The 16,397-nt window shown below is 52.1% G+C and overlaps 5 protein-coding genes and 1 pseudogene across 5 annotated transcripts; 2 read left to right on the top strand and 4 right to left on the bottom strand.

Annotated features, from left to right (window-relative positions):
• Positions 1–9: 9 nt before the first annotated feature.
• On the bottom strand, positions 10–1,284 carry SAPIO_CDS5752 (uncharacterized protein; the record flags this gene model as incomplete). Its single annotated transcript, XM_016788015.1, has 2 exons — positions 10–1,058; positions 1,149–1,284. The coding sequence occupies 2 exons, from the start codon at positions 1,282–1,284 to the stop codon at positions 10–12; spliced, it is 1,185 nt and encodes a 394-aa protein (XP_016642331.1).
• A 424-nt stretch (positions 1,285–1,708) lies between these two features.
• Positions 1,709–2,486, top strand: SAPIO_CDS5751 (Ribosomal protein L19; the record flags this gene model as incomplete). The annotated part of the gene is made up of 2 exons (XM_016788014.1): positions 1,709–1,868; positions 1,966–2,486. The coding sequence occupies 2 exons, from the start codon at positions 1,709–1,711 to the stop codon at positions 2,484–2,486; spliced, it is 681 nt and encodes a 226-aa protein (XP_016642330.1).
• A 705-nt stretch (positions 2,487–3,191) lies between these two features.
• Positions 3,192–6,184, bottom strand: SAPIO_CDS5750 (Uncharacterized protein; the record flags this gene model as incomplete). The annotated part of the gene is made up of 3 exons (XM_016788013.1): positions 3,192–4,136; positions 4,241–5,988; positions 6,079–6,184. 3 exons carry the CDS (start codon positions 6,182–6,184, stop codon positions 3,192–3,194), a joined length of 2,799 nt encoding a protein of 932 aa, XP_016642329.1.
• A 3,497-nt stretch (positions 6,185–9,681) lies between these two features.
• On the bottom strand, positions 9,682–12,195 carry SAPIO_CDS5749 (annotated as a pseudogene; the record flags this gene model as incomplete).
• Positions 12,196–12,774: 579 nt separating this feature from the next.
• Positions 12,775–13,272, top strand: SAPIO_CDS5748 (uncharacterized protein; the record flags this gene model as incomplete). Its single annotated transcript, XM_016788012.1, has 3 exons — positions 12,775–12,779; positions 12,842–12,885; positions 12,953–13,272. The coding sequence occupies 3 exons, from the start codon at positions 12,775–12,777 to the stop codon at positions 13,270–13,272; spliced, it is 369 nt and encodes a 122-aa protein (XP_016642328.1).
• Positions 13,273–13,627: 355 nt separating this feature from the next.
• SAPIO_CDS5747 (uncharacterized protein) lies at positions 13,628–14,714 on the bottom strand (the record flags this gene model as incomplete). The annotated part of the gene is made up of 5 exons (XM_016788011.1): positions 13,628–13,949; positions 14,022–14,409; positions 14,502–14,554; positions 14,608–14,614; positions 14,684–14,714. The coding sequence occupies 5 exons, from the start codon at positions 14,712–14,714 to the stop codon at positions 13,628–13,630; spliced, it is 801 nt and encodes a 266-aa protein (XP_016642327.1).
• Between the last annotated feature and the right edge of the window lie 1,683 nt (positions 14,715–16,397).

Below are 16,397 nucleotides of genomic sequence, written 5' to 3'. Positions count from 1 at the left end.
TACCAAAACTCAAGCCTTCTTCGCAATGAGCTTATCATAGACGTCCCAACCCCTCTCCGCCTTCAAATTCGCCGCCTTATCAGCATCCAAATCGCGCTTCAACAGCTCCGCAATGGGCTCCAACTGAGCCGCGAGCTCCGGCGCGACCACCTTCTTCGCCAACTCGATGCCGTTGAGGACGAAGCTTCCGACGGAGATGCGGCACGTCGTAGACTGGGAAAGGTAGCCGTCATCCTCGTCCTGGAACCTAAGAACCTCGGAGTACTTGGTTTCGGGGCTAAGCTTAGACTGGTGTATCTCCCGAAGACCCCTCTCGGCGGGCCACACGTGAACGAGGGTCTCGGCGAGCTCGGCGACCTTGCCGTCCTCGTCTTTGCAGTCCTGGTGGTAGACGGCGCGGGCGGCGGCCATGTGGAGGACCTGGCCGACGACCTGGGGCTCACGGTGCAGGGGGATGCGTCCGGGCCACGTGGGGTTCTTCACGTGGTCCTCATCCTCCATGAGTTCCCTGAGCATGATGGCCCACTTCTTCGCCTTCGTCGTCTCCTCCTCGGCGAACCCGCTCTTGACGGCTCCCATCTGGATCCAGTACAAGATCAAGTCCGCGCGGGGCAGAGTCCTGATCCTCAAATCCGACTCCTTGACGTTCCTCAACGCGTCGAGAATGGCGTAGATGTTTCCCGACTTACCGGCATTCGCAATGATGTCCTTGACGTCGTCGGTCCGAATGAGCCGTCCGGCGTTCCTGTAACCGGCCAGCATCCGTGAGAGGTTGGCCCAGTCTTCGCGCGTGGACATGAGACGGACAGCTTGGCGCATGAGGGGGCGGGAGGCGGGGATCGTGCCGTTGTGGAAGTCGAGCGTGTCGAAGCGGTGCTCGTAGCCGTCGACCTCGATGACGATGGGGTCGACTTGCAGCTTTTGGCGGTATTTTTCGTTGAAGACGATCTTGCGCTTCTTCTTGGGGAGGCGCGCGGGGAGGATGATTTTGTGGAGCATCTCGGTGAGGACGGCGTCGAGTTCGGGGCTGGAGGTCTTGTCGAAGATGACTTTGCTGGCTAGGAGCAGAGGGGGAAGTTGTAAGAAATTGCGTACTTCTCGGGGAGAGAGCAAGTAAGATGCGGTTGGGGAGTGCGTGGGAAACTTACAGAGGGAGTTTGACGAGGTGAACGTCCTCTGCTGGTGCCATAATTGCTGGGCGACTATGCTCACAGAGCCATTCTGTATTATCCGACTCGACGACGAGGCTGCCCTGAGGGCGCTCGCGAAGGGGTGCCGAAGCATCGTGCTCAGGCACAACCAGGAAGGCTGCGCGGAGGGAGGCCTTTAGAAAATCCCCTTGGATATTGAGGGATGTCGTCGGGAGAATGATTCCTGGAGGTTAGGCTGAGCGAAGTTCTGAATAGCTTCTCTGTCCGTTCCTCCTCGTTTCGTCGGTCTCGTGTCTCCAAAAATTTGTAGATGGACTTGGCCAATGGCTTGACAAACGGTTGGTAGCTCCTGCCAATTCGGCTGAACTTCGCAAAACCACCATCTGCGCTTCCAATTGGCTAGAACAGGAGATCCCAGCCAATCAGGTGTCTCAATGTACCAAGAACCAAAGCTCGTCTTCGACTCCATCAATTTTTTTGATCTCAAAAAACCTCGAACGACTCTCGCAAAAAACTGTCACGAGGTTTCGGTTCCCCGAAGCCACCGCATCGCAACTATGAACGCGTTACCGATCCGGCGGCCTCTCGGCTGCCTCAAGACGATCCTCCGTCAAACGCGTTATCACCGCCAAATCCAACGCACCTTCGCAACCGAGACCTCTTCCTCAGAACCCCCGACGTCGACGCCATCCACCACGACATCCCAATTCCGTCTCCGTACGTTCCCGAACCAACCATCCTCTTTCCCAGCAGTTCCCGGCTCTCCCCAAAAAACACAGGCCTCGTCCTTTGAAACTAACATTGATATGAACAGACAAGCCGAAAACCCACAAACCCACCCCCTTCGCCGTCTATGCCCCCCCCTCCCATCCCGCCCCAACGACCCCCAAAGACCCCATGCCCCCCTTCCACGCCGCCTCCATCGCGACCCTCGACCCCACCGGCGCCCGAACGGCCCTCTTCTCCAAATCCCGCCCGGACCGCGCCAAGGTCGGCGACGTGCTCATGGTGACGACCCACCGCGGCGAGCCCTTCGCCGGCGCGCTGATGCAAATCCGCCGCAGAGGGGTCGACACGGCCATCCAGCTCCGGGGCAACCTCATGAAGACGGGCGTCGAGATGTGGTTCAAGATTTACTCGCCCGCCGTCATGGGTATCGATATCATCTGGAGGAGGCCCAAGCGCGCGAGGAGGGCTAGGTTGACGTATTTGCGGAAGAAGAAGCATGATATGGGGAGTGTGGATCATCTTGTTTGGGCGTGGAAGAGGGAGAGGAGTCAGTTGCGGTCGTCGAATAAGGGGAAGCATTTGGGGACTGTGTTTGAGAGCTCGTAGGTTTTGGGGGGAGATGGCAGAAGGAGGGAGGAATGTGTGTGTGTCTCTCTTCCCTCCTCTCCGTGAGTGTATGTTTGTTGTATGATGGATGGTTCAGATGCAGAGTAGGGGCTGAGAGGGATGCATATGTCTGTCTTTTGTAAGGGAGACTATCTTCCTCTTGTCAGAAATAGTTTGTGTACAATATATAGAAAGGTAAATGCTCGGTTGGCCTATGTATCTCCTCCAACATCGTGTCTTGCACCCTCTACAAAACCTGTTTGCTACATTGTCATCACGGCTAACCCTCTACTAATCAGGACACTAAAGTAGTGTAAATATTAGATAGCCAGTGCTTTCCCAGTTTTATTCCAATCCAATACGCCAGGTCCTTGTCTATCTAGAGAGGTATATATATATGTAATGTTCTAGTATGCTGCGCTCGGTCGTCAGCTCGTTTGCTTCTTTAGCATCGGTCATTCAGACGATGCAACGAGAGTGCAAAATTCAAAAAATCAGTCTTCAAGGTATACAAAAAGACAGTAAAACTCAAAAGTTCCCTCCTATATGCGCCTGTGGATCGCGATTAATTTTTTCTTTTCACCCACCCCTGCTCAGAGAATAGGTAAACAACCCAAAAGGACAGATGAAAGGTTAAAGGAATACAAATTCCAAACATTTTAACGCCGGCGTCGGGGCCCCATCGTCAGTCCAGGGCTCGAGCCATTATCCTCCAAAAGACGCCCGCCTCACTGCGGAGGAGCTTCCCGTGTAGGTCTTGGCTCGTGTCACAGGGTGGACGCTCTCGACATCGTCGTCTTCATCCGAGGCTGCCACCGTGGCCGCCCTCCGCAGGGGAAGATCGTAGGGCAAAGTCTCGACAGACATTCTCCGGTCCATCTTAGCCGGGAGGCTGGGTCCAGGTTGCAAGATCTGTGCAAATATACTGGTGCTAGGTCGCTCAATCGTTCGCGGCCTTGTCGTGGTGGAAATACGCCGGGAGAGGCCGGTAGCCGAGCCCGTTGACACGGCCGTGCTCGTCCTTGGCAACAACCCTGGTCCGGGCTCCGCTGCTTCCTTGGCGAAACGAGACTCACTAGGAAGCAGAATCGCACGATCGAGGCTGTATGGTAGACCACGGTGACGACCACGGATCTGCGTCGCGATGATGACGAGCTTTCCGACTGTGCTAAACTGGGAGCAGAGCGACGCGTCAACCGTGTGGTAGCCCATACTCAACCCGACAGTGCCGTACGCACTAATCACCTCGAACAAGACGTCGAACAAACTGAAATCCCTCTTCTCCAATCGACTGGCCTCGGAAATAGACAGAATAAAGAGCGACAGGAACACGAACCACATATCGAAAGATAACTGGCGTCGCAAGTGACTGCTGATGTAGTTCATTGTGCTCATTCCGAATGCGTCGTCCTCGGCGTGTGGGGCGTATATGCCCAATGACATCTCCTCGTATACGTTCGTTCCACGCATCGAAATGGCGGTCGGGAAGACGGAGATATACATCATGAAGAGGTAGAGCATCTGGGCACCGGGGTTGAGTAAATTGAGAGGAAGACAAGAAAATCCAGCTGTTCTCGTGGACGCTGCCTGGAAAAGGCCATCGACGATCCTAATATTCCAGGGCAAGTCTTGGATCACAGGATTGTTAAGCTAGTTCGGCAGATAATTTATCAGCAACAGTTCAAAGAAAATTGGGACAAAGAGCCCGGTCAAGTGAGATCTCCAGGAAGCAGAAAAACAAAAAGACCACTTACATCGAGGATCAGGAAGAAAATGAGGTCGACAACATTCAAGCCCACAAGGATCGCGAATAGCCACCACGTCGCGTTTGAAGGGAATAGTAGGGTAAAGCATCGACGGGGATGATCCAGAAGGAACATCAACTCTTCCCAAAGACCGGTGCCGCGGGGAACGATGCGAGAAAAAGCCCAAATCATGAAGCGCAAGAAGATGGGAAATCCGGTGTTCCCAGCAATGATGAGGAACCATGAGATCATCATGATAAAGGTAGATGTATGGAAGGACATCATGCTGTCGGGTGTGAGCGTGAGCCCGAGATCCATGAAAGACGAGTTTGAGGTGTAGAAGCTCCACCAAGTCCGGGAAACTCCAGCGGCATCTACCACGGCGCCGTACTTCTCTTTGTTCTTAATGTAGGGCAACATGCAAACGAGACCGAAGACCTGGAATGCCCAGAAATAGATGACCAGCAATAAGGCGAGAGTTCGTAACGAACGATACTCAATGCCACCCAATTCTTCTCTCTGCTCCAATGTCAACCCCGGAAACTTGGAATTTCGGCCGGTAGTCGGAGTCCAACTGAGATATGGCGCCTCCTCCACCTCCTTACGTCCAAATAGTTCTCGGATCTTGGCGAAGATGTTTGTTCCCCTTGATTGCGATTCATCCGAATCGTTGCTGTCAGCATGATGCACTTTGTCTTTGGACTGGAATAGTCGGGGTTTCCGGAACCTTAATGGGCTAAATGTGTTGCCAATGGCTCTAGCCTCATCAGCAAAGTCATCCATCGCGCTTCTTTCCGGCTCGTGGTGCAAGTGGTGGAGTGTGTGATGCCTATCTGGTTCTTCGATGGTGATGACAGGGTTCCTGCGCCGTAGAGGATCCGGCAACTCTTCCTGGTCCTGGCCTTTATTGTTATCATTCATTGCCTTCGAGGGTTTCTTGGCTTTACCCGTGTGGTGCTCTTCGTCCTCCTCATCCTCATCCGGGGTACTCTCTCCAACCTCCAATCGCTTCGGTCCAATACCACGTTCGGCCTCTCTGGGGTTCGGAATGCGCAATACTTCGCTATTGTGCCTCTCAAGCGCGGGCATTTGCTCGTCATCGTCGTCATCATCTTCGACGTGATGGGGGAACTTGGTAGCGTCCTGTCCAGCTCCATCACTCCTCGTGACAGTCGGGGCAAAAGATATCGAGTGATGTTGATTTGAAGGGCGAGAAATGCCGTCGTCTTCGGCGTGTTGGTTTTTGCCCACGGTACTATCACTGTCCCGGTCGGAAGCTTTCGAAGCAGAACCGCTGTCTGACGGGCCTGCTGGAGTAGCCATCATAGGAAGCTCACTGGGTTCAAGCGGACTACCGTCGTTCGCAATGCGCTTCCCCGATCCTCGGAGAATGGTGATTTTTCTGCCATTGACACCTCTTTCGAGGCGAGAGTTGTCGCCACCCATAGATTTAGACCGAGACAGGGTGCCTCGACGGTTCCGAGCGTCGCGGACATAATTCTGTAGACGTCTTTCGAACCAGTAGAGTCGGATGAAAACGACCGATCCGTGTAGGGTGATTGGGCACGACATCATAGGGATGATGTAAAGGACGACCTGTTGAAATGTGTTCAATGTGTTCATATCAACGGTATTCAAGCCGGCCTGTGTATTGGCACCAGAAGCAAAGAAGAGCGCATCCACATAGGCAAGTTTGCCCTTTCCAGTGCCGTACAAAAGAATAGAGCCGAAGATAGTCATGCCAATGATCCAGAAGTCTAATTCCAAGGCATGTTAACAAGACCTATTGTCTCAAGATCGAGACGAGAATGGATAGAGCGAATAAGGGGACAATGGGCAACACATACAATGGACAGAGATGAAGTTGAAATGCGGGTCCTTGCTGAGAAAAGATGGCTTGAGAGCCTTGATTTGGGTCCATAAGAACCCCCTTGCGGACTCGAGAAACCCCATCTTGACGGTTGTTTGTGCGTTTGCGACAGGTTAGGGTGAGAGGAAGCGGGAGCAGAGGCGCAATCCCGATCGCGATCGTGTAAGAAGGAGAGGAGAGAATGCGACGGCTGAGTGAAGAGCAGGTTTTCTTCTCCGAGTATTCACAAGGAGCAACCACTCTGGGCGCGCTGGATTCCTTTTTTTTTCTGTTTCCAAGAAGCCGGCTGACTGGCGGTAGGCCCTAGGCGCAAGCTGAGCTGATCTCTGATGTTGGTCTAGATATTGGGAACGCTCGAAATAAACGGTTTAATAAGAGAGTTGGTGAAGAAGATTGCGATGAATGTGGTGTGCTACCTAATGGCCCGTCTAGAGGCAGAAGAAGCGGAGGTCGACTTCGTGCCAATATTCATGATGATGATGGAGCTAGGAGGAGGGATTGGCTAGTTCCTGTGGGAAGGATGTGGTTCAATGGAGAGATCAGGATAGATGAGAAAGAACTGAGGAGGGAGCGCAGGAGATGAAGTTGAGGAAGACAACGATGGAGGTTGCAATCAATGATGCGACGGAGAGGGCAATCCCATGTGATAAGGAGGAAGGGTCAAATGAGGATTCTGATGCTGGACCAGGATGAGAATGGCATTGTCAGAGCATCGATAAATCGCCAGCTGGGATTGAGGCAAGGGGGTCCTTGAGACCTCGCAGGACGCAGAGGCAGAGGATAGAGGGATTGAGATCAATACGATAAAAGTGACTTGAGCCGAGTTTATGAGAGCAGCTCCAATTTTTGATGAACCTAGACTTGGCTTGGGGGGGAAGAGGGCATGGGGCAAATCAGTGGGAACGACAATGAAGGGTTGATGGCAAATATCAATTACAAACGAGAAAGAAAAAGATTAGACCAGGAAGTAAGAAGTACACCACTTCCACTCTCCAGTACGAAGTACATTGACGGCATTCACCAATGAGTCTCGTGGTGTGTCAATTGAGGGATCGAGTCTAGTCCAGTCGTTAGGAGGCGCGGAAAAGTTGAGAGTGACGATGAGAGGGACTCCGAAGTACAATTCCGGGTACAAAGGTTACTTCGACATGCATTGATACGTTCTATTGGAGAGAATGGCTCGACACCAGAGTGGCTCGTATCAACTGTCGAATAGCCAAGCGAGAAGATATTGATGACCTGCGCTGCTAACCCAAATCACTGGAAACGTCAACAATGCCTCAGTACATCAGTACTTCGCCTGCAAATTGCCCAAAATTGTTGTTGTCAGCTTAGTTCCCCACTAAACAATGAACTGGCGCAACCTTGTCATTAAGTGCTGGACCCCCTGGGCAGTGGGTAAACAGTGCTATGCAGTGCTATACAGCGCTAAACATGCCCCTTACAGTGCAGTCGCAGGAGTGCCGCATTTCTGACCCACCAGCTTCCTGCCGTCCATGCCCCGTTCATTGATCCTTGTTTGGGCCTGTCCTCGCAGTTAAACTTGATGCCAATCTCCGATGTTGAAGAGACGCGTGTTCTGTCGTCGCTGGAGGCCTTTGGGGGGGGGATTCGTATCTTTATTGTTGTCGCTCGAAAGCCCTCCAGGTATCCTTTTCCTGGATTACACGACTTCATACTTGCTGACTTCACCTCGATTCAACAACTTTTGATTTGATGGCAGTCCAAGTCCCGATGCCAGCCGATGACGAAGTGTCGCCTCAAGTGCTCTCTTTTTCCATCTCGTATCATGAAATACCTCGTAGATGTAAGAGGCTTCAAATGCTCCATTCTCTTCAAACGCTCTTCAAATATACTTCGGATATCAGAGTACTCGGTATTCGGAATCTTTCCACTGACAAGAGCAGTGCCGGCAGCCCTCAGAGACAGCAAAGGGTAACACCATGTCTCTTTACGGACATATGTCTCCTGTCCCAATGAAAGCTCCTGCATTTCAGGGAGCCGAGGGTTCGCTTACACCACGTCGCCACACCCTCTTCCTGTCACCCTACGAAATATGTCTGACAATGGACCTGTCGCGCACTCCTGAGTTGAAATGTGCTCGTCCCATGGCACAACGCGCCCATTCGGACATGATGTCACTCACAGTCGAGGGGAGTCGTGAGATCACTACCCAAGGCGGCTAATGCGCCAAGTGACGAGCTCTCGTTTCCCGAGGGCTTTGATGGTCTTGAGACCCCGAACCTCGTCGAATGACGCTGAAGAATCCTGCCCGGCGCGAATGCCCTCTCCTCTCCAACATCCCTAAACCTCTTCTAGCCTCACTAAGTTCTTCCCGTCCAACCCTCCATTGTCCCGGCCAACTCAATTCGCATGGCCCAGAACGCCGCAGAACAGACGAAAAAAAATGTCTCTCGCATGTGATACATCATCCCATCATCCCTTTCTCCCTTGATTTGCCCTCCTTTTCCCTCCCACTCCTCAACATTCCTTCCAACCGGCGGTGTACCATCCTCCTCCCGTCCTATTCAGAGAAACCACAATTGACGGAGAAATTTCTTTCTTTTTTCCTCAACTCTCACATCTTCAACATTTCTCTCCTCCCTGCTGAGCCGTCCTTCCTCATCAAATAGAATCCAAGAGCTCCGACACATGGCTCCAGCAAATATTTCTCTCCCCCATGTCGACCGGGCTCTTTCCCCTTGCTCTGCCGTTTCCCGCCTCGTGGGACCGACCCGCCGGGCGTAACCTCACGGACACAAAAAAAAAAAAAAAAAAAAAAAAAAAAAGAGAGAGAGAGAGAGAGAGAAAAGCAAAGCTTGCTGGGAAAGGAGGCTTCCCGCGCCATTCTCATCCCGGAGTTTCCAAGCTTCATTTGATGCTTACGGCTCGGATCTGCAAGCTTTCGTTTTCCGCTCAGCTTCGTCCCTTAGGTACTTCGTAGCGTTATCAAAATTGACATCGGCGACGGCTCACAATATTAGTGATTAAGAGAGCGGAGAGTAATCATTTTCCTTGAAAATCCGTGGAACATAATCTTGACGGACAGCACCATGCATCTCCCGCTCCGTCCTTCGCAGATCCCGGTACATCTCGGGAGAAAGCGCGCCGAAGGGCAACTTCAGGACAAAGCTACATTCACCTCGGTACCGCGTACATTGAGATATGACTTTTTTTTTTTATTATCTTCATCTTTTTGTCTAGGCTTTTCTATTGGAGTTTCGTGGGAAATATGCACGTATGAGCTCGTGCGTGCAGCTGCATAGAGCTGTGAATAATATGTGCGCGATGTTTCCGCATGGTCTGTGTGAGCTGGCAGTCAACCCCTGTCATACCACTCACTATCGTCCAATCTGAAATGTTTCCCTACCACCGATTTGATATGCCGGAGACTCCAAAACTTCAATATAGTACAATCATTAAGCAAGAGAAGAGGGCGTAGGATGCGGCCCAACAATCTCACTCAAAGTATCATCGGGCACGTTTCCTTCTCTTCATGCTTCATGCGTCGTCGTCATAAGTCCAACCTCCATTAGACCAAGACGCGGCAGGTTTGCGTGGGACCGGACCAGCCAGCTCCTCACGTCCCCGTCCGGGCTCTCTCCTTTTCCCTCTCCAACTTCTTGAAGAAGGCGCTCTGGGGCTTCTTCTTTTTCTTCATCAGGCCCTTGTTTACGCCCTTGTTCTGTTCCACATAAGCCATGTCCTGACCGCCACTAAGCTCCATGAGACTGCCGGCCGCCCTCCGCACGGCGCCTTTCCTCCTGCCCGCGCCCTTGCCGTGCCACATATTGTCAACCTCTTCCTTCTCATACGTCTCGTTCTCGATCATAATCTTCTGCAGCAGCTCTCGCCGCTCGGCCGCCGTGGAGAAGGCCAGGTCTGGCGTCTTCTCAATGTTAGCGAGCTGAGTAATCACCTTGAAGGCGTAGCCCTGATCGACAAGGAAGGCCTGGCGCTTGTGAGAATAGTGCATCTCCTCCGTATCCTTGGACACGAGCGAGTAGAAGAAGGCATTAAAACCCTCGTCGTTCCTTCGCTTAGCTCGCAGGATACGTCCAAGACGCTGAGCCTCCTGACGTCGGGATCCGTAGTGAGATGAGATTTGAATTAGGCATGTAGCCTCAGGGAGGTCGAGAGATGTGTCGCCAATCTTAGATAGGAAGAGAGTATTGACCTTAGGATTATGCTGGAAATTCAAGAGAATCCGCTCGCGTTCTGGCTGGCCTGTCCCGCCATAGATAAGCGCCTTTCCAAGCTTGAGCGCATAAGCCTTGAGGGCGTAGATGTTATCTGAAAAGACAATAATCTTATCGCCTCGATTCTCATGGTAGTCGATGAGATACTGGCAGGCCTGGAACTTATGAGGGTTCATGACATAGAGCAAGGCCTTTTGGCGGGAGCTTGCTCGCAGGTACTGGTCAAAGAACTCCGTTGGCATTGGGCACCACACCTCAGCACACTGTACCTTGGCGATGTGCCCTTGTTCTGAAAGCTCCATCCAGTTCGCCTCGAACAGCTTCGGTCCAATAAGGAAATTAAGATCTGAGATCTTGTCATCCTCTCGAAGCAGTGTCGCTGTGAGACCAAGTTTTGAATGGGACTTGATCGACGACGTAACTTTTCGGAAAATGTTAGCTGGTACGACGTGGACCTCGTCGAGGAGCATAAGACCCCATTCGCGACCAGTAAGAAAGTCCATCATCTTCTTCGCTTCGTGAGACCGCTCTCTCGTCTGGGTGACCATGGAATACGTAGTAACGATAATACCCGTATTGCCCGTAAACATGTTGTTCTTGGAATCAGCCGTGAAGGCCACAATGTCGTCGGGGCTGATGTTCGACCACTTCAGAAACTCGTTTCGCCACTGCACCACAGACATGGAACTTGTGCAGAGTACAATTACGCCCTTCTTGATGGTTACCGCTGCCGTGATGCCAACTAGCGTCTTACCCGCGCCGCAAGGCAGCACGATAATACCGCTCTTGGCTCGTCCGTTACCAAACATCTTACTGAGGGACTTCTCTTGGTACGGTCGAATCGAAGTACCCGGGCGGAGATCGATCTCGAGGTTAGGGTTCACCTCGTCTCTTCTAAAATCGTACTCCTCCAGTACCGGGTACTCGAGTTCAAGGCATCGTTTCTGTACGGTTTCTACTGCGCTGTCGGGGATCTCAAACGAATGCGTGACCTCTTCGTCTTCGTCCTCGTCATTTAGGTTGGCATAAAGTACGCTATCGTCGGGCACTTCCTGGTCCTTGGCTTGGGGAGCCACCTGCTGAAGGGCTGCCGCGGCCTGGTTCACTCCCGCCGCATTCTGCGTGCCAGGGATGACTAGACCTGCCATCTTGGGCGCGCTCGTCGTGATCGTATCTGATCCCTGTACCCGGAGCGGCCCGATGACCTCGTCCTTCAAGAGCTTCTGCAGCACCTCTGCATCCGGGCTCTCGACGTAATACTTCGTATTCTTCAGCACGAGCTTGACCTTTCCGTAACTTTGCGTGCAGCCATGGATAAACTGGCGGATGGTGTCGGGAAGAGGTATCTTAAGAAATCGGTCTAGTGTGTTTATGATGTCATCAGGAGACAGACCGACCGACACGGCGGCGTAAAGGCTATGCATCGTCAGGGCATATTCATGGATGAAGCTCGGTCGGGAAAGCGGTTCGGAGATTGTGATGAGGAAATCCTGCGCCTGCGCAGCGAGTGGGTTGAAGCTCTCCATGATGATGCGGCCCTTCGCCGGGTCGATCCATAAAGGCCGGTTCTTGTGGTCGGGCTTCATCTTGAGGTACGAGTAATCGCGGGATCCGAAAATGTGCGTGAGCAGCTCATGATTCGACTTCTTCGCCCGGGTCTGGTCTTGATATACGCGCCGCTCCAGCACGTTGGTGGAGAACTTGTCTACGACCTTCTCAATCTTCTCCTCTGTTTCCGCGTCGACTGGGTTTTCCACCTCGTCCGCCGTATCCGAGTATTCATCGCTGCTATCGATGCTCTTCGGTGTCGATACGCCGGGGGTGGAAACTTGCGACGTCCGGCCTGTCTTTGTCGCCCCGGTTACGGCACCCGACGCCTTCCTCTTGGGAGGCATTTCGGATGGATGTGGGAGGCGATATCAGAATCAAAAGACGATATTTCACAGCGTTTGATTGTTGCCTGCTAACAATAAGGTTGCTTGAGAACTCGGGAGGCAAAATCGACAACCTCTATTGTATCGATACCTGCGGGTTGAGGTCAGGGTCGAGAGGTGCAGAGAAAGAAGAAGTGGCACAAAAGAACGGATTGAAGGCAACCAGAAGTAGGCAGTCACAGGGAAGGACCGGGTGACAAATACATTCAGAGACCGGGCAAGGCCGATCGAGGATGATGAAGAGGGGCCGTGATTTGGTGACCATAGCCACTAACGCTGGATAACTGGAGGTGAATAAATGTGCTAAAAAGAAGTAGTATGGTGACTAATCATTACAACCTTCTGGAAGACTTGACTTGTGACTTGGACATGGACTTGCTTGGCTCCAATAATAGATCGATGCATCACCACAGTATCAAACATCAGCGCCCGTGTTAGTAATACCGAGTACCGCCACCTGGAAATCAACTTCGACGAAGTCTTCTCCTCTAGCCTTTCACCACACTCGCAAAGAAAACCTCATCGTTAGATCCCTTCAAGATGTGGTATGTTTGGAAAGACACCATTCGTACCCTTGGTCTAATATCCAGCTAACACTTACTTCCAGCAAACACATCCTCAACGCCCAAGTCTCCATCCGAGCGCCTTGTTGTATGCAAACAGACCCCACCTCACCATTTCCCACCCTTTTGCTAACCTCAGCTCGTTTCCCCTCCAGGCCGCAAATGGTTCGACTGCGCCGAATGCCACGCCGAGAATGAAACCCACCCTCTCCGCCAGCAACTCGAGCTCGTCTTCGCCTGCAAAAAGTGCAAGAAGTGCTTCCGCAAGGACGCCCAAGAGTTCGAGGAGGCCGACGAGTATTGCCCCCACTGCGATAACCACTTTGTGCTCGATGCCGTCACACCCAAGGCTGCGCTGACGGTCGAGGGCACTGATGCGCGCGTGGACAACAGGATGCTCAAGGATGAAAGAATGAAGGGCGAAGAGCAGAGGACGGTGTTTGATTTGAAGGACGACGCTGATAAGCTTGGGTGAAACTGAACCTGAAAATCGGGGCGGATTTGTACGACGTTTGATGATTTTTGATACCTGATGAGATGACCGAAAGAAGGAGGAGATACGATTTGGGAGAACACATGGGAAGGCTTGCATGAGTTCACGGAGCATCGTGGCGTATTATGGAAGTAGGAGTCCGTACCACAAGGTTGTACATCGCACCGCTCACGGCGTTACTGGATGGGAGGGTTTCACCGTCGTCATATTTTAGATACGGAAACAAAAGCAAATACCCCTGATAAATTACCCTGTCTACACATGATGATACAATCCGGACATGAATAAAGCGTGCATGCTAACGACGGCATCATGGAACCCTACGGGCAACCTCTCCTCAAGACTCCTCCTGTCCCCTCGTGAGAATTGTGGCGCTTCCGGTTCCTGGGGTCCTGCCCGTCTTCTTCTTCGCCGCTTCCTCTTGCTTCTCCTGCTCAATATTCTTGACGAAACCTTCAATCTCCTCAACCGAGAGCATCTCAACGGGCTTTCCGGGCGCCATGAGGACAATCTCGATGTTCTTGGCGCCCGTCTGGACGACCTCGAGGAGGGACTTGATGGCTAGTCGGACGGTCTGCTCGCGGTCCATGTCCTCCTTGTAGTTCCGCTCGAGGAATTCTCGTACAGTCTTGCTCGATCGGCCGATGGCATTCGCTTTCCTGTTTTCGAAGTTAGAAATGCTGTCAGGGAAATGGTCTTGCGATACTCCGCCCAGGAGGTCCACAACTTACCACGCCGAGTAGATACCGGAAGGCTCCGTCATGTATAGCCTAGGTACTTTGCTCTCCTTATCAAAACCCACCACCAGATTGCTAATACCGAACGGCCGCACACCACCACTCTGAGTATACCTCTGCTGTACGGAGGCGATGTACTTGGTGATGTATTCAATCGTGACGGGGTCCTCCACCGTAAGCCTATGAGACTGCGCCTCGAGTCGCGCCTTGTCGAGGAGAATTCTGGCGTCGGCGTTGAGACCGGCGAAAGCGAGACAGACGTGGGTGTCGATGAGGCCGATCTTGGAGGGCGTGATGCGGGTGTCTTGGAGCTTCATGGCGGAACGCTTTTCGCAGCCGAGGACTACCACGTCGGCACCTTTGACACCGACGGCGCAGGTTCCTGCTCGCAGGGAAGGTCGAGGGGTTAGCTGTGAAGGAACGGCAAGGCCGGGGGTAACAGGGACCGTCAGATCAGAGTACTGGGACACACACCTCTCTTTACTGCTTCTCCGGCATATTCGACTTGGAAGACGTGACCGTCGGGACTAGAGTTTGTTAGGAAGAGCTTGAATCCAATTTCACCGCGTCATCTACTAACCTGAAGACTGTTCGAAGATCAATTAGCTACCAGGGCATGGAGGTTAAGCGGCTAACAGGAGGATGCATCAACTTACCAGACAACGCTCGATCATAGGAGGAGGCCATCTTGGATTATCTTTGTAGGACGATATTATAAAAGGAAGTCGGCGTCGTAATTGTCGTAAATTCGGTGGTTAGCGATGGGGATTGATTCGATTGTTGACGTTGATTGAGGTATGGGCTGGGGTATGCAAATAACTTGGGGTTCAGGCTACCAGCTCTGACGAAGCTCCGTGGAAGGCTGAAGCTACCATACCAACGAGCAGTGACTTCGCGTGTCACAAATTATCGGCAAAATTTCGGCAAATAATGAACATCGTGCACCAGCTATGGCAAACTCGGGCCCTCAATCAACTCAAGAGCAAACCAACATTGTTCAGATCAATGTTATAATACTCTTACGCTCCCTAGAACATATCTTAAGATGAAGACAAATCCCCCGTAGCAATCCGCAAGCTTTGAACGGGCTTCGAGGAACGATGTTTCCAGAAACCCGCTTGAGCCCCGTTGAAGCTCCAAGCCATCTCTCGCCGCTGCAGGTTTGGGCTGCTTCACTCAAAGATGAGAGATGCAAACCCAGAAATCAAGTCCCATTAATCATACACACATAGTTGCATTCGGGCTTGGAGAGTGCGATCTCATCTACGAAGTAAAAGACGAAGGCAGCGTGCTATGTTGGATAATGTTGCCGTCAACTTTAGCCGGCGGCGTGGAAGATGATGCTACGGATCCTACCAACTCGAGAGCGGAGAAGCTCTGTTCCACGCGACACTCACTGGCCAGTATTTGTCTGTCGTAGATATTGTTTCTTTCAGATATATCATTCCTGCAATCCTTCCTCGGGAAGTGCCACTCTGGCCTAACGATGGCGTGACGGTCGTGGGAACAGTCATCTCTAATATGGAAGGCGCCCGGGGAGAGACGACATCGACGTGGGCGAAGACGAAAGAGCTCACATGGCTACTGTCAGGGAATAGTGACTCGCCACGCGATATAACGCCGACACCCCCCGCACAACTAGGGCTGGTAGGAGAAACACGAATATCCATTTATACCTCAACGTCATACCTACTTCGCACCTACGTCTTGGATTTCGCAGGGATGGAGCGTGCGGAGTGGTTCTACACGACGCGCGTTACGTTTGTCGAATCTGTCGGCCCAGGTTACCCTACCACTATCATCCGAACGGGCTATACGAACGTGGTGATTCGTTATGTCGGGACCAATAGCTCCTCGACGACAACGTTTGAGACTACGTACACTACTCCATACTGGCGAACAACTACAATGATCCAGCCCACCGGAACCGGGACTAAATCATAGGAGGCATCTAAAAAAGTGATAGTAAATTCTATTTCTCTACAAGCTACACGAATTTTCCTGGTTTGATAGTCATGTTCGGAGACGTTTCCTATCAAATACATATTCGGTGGGTGCTGCGTAGGTAGGCAATGTGGTTGTGACTCCAGCGTCTTCTCCCCCCCTTGTTGCTGGACTTCCTAGACCGCCTGTCTCCTGGACTTCGCGGCTATGATCTATCGATGATTGTTAGTTTACCAGTTGCGATCACTGCGTTCTATTAAGTATAGCCACCGTGTTGTGAACTTGAAAAGGGGGCAAGCCGGTCGATGCTAGCTGAACTGTCTTCTGCCCTCCGTTGTTGAGACGGACAGATGCCTAGTTACAAAAAGGACTCTTATACTAATACTAGAACAAGAAACATAACTAGTCATTTCGGATATTCTATCG

The sequence above is a fragment of the Scedosporium apiospermum genome (assembly GCF_000732125.1).
Source record: "Scedosporium apiospermum strain IHEM 14462 chromosome Unknown SEQ_SAPIO_0099, whole genome shotgun sequence".
Taxonomy (NCBI): Eukaryota; Fungi; Ascomycota; class Sordariomycetes; order Microascales; family Microascaceae; genus Scedosporium; species Scedosporium apiospermum.
Note: the sequence above shows the minus strand (reverse complement) of the source record. Positions and strands in the feature narration are given on the sequence as shown.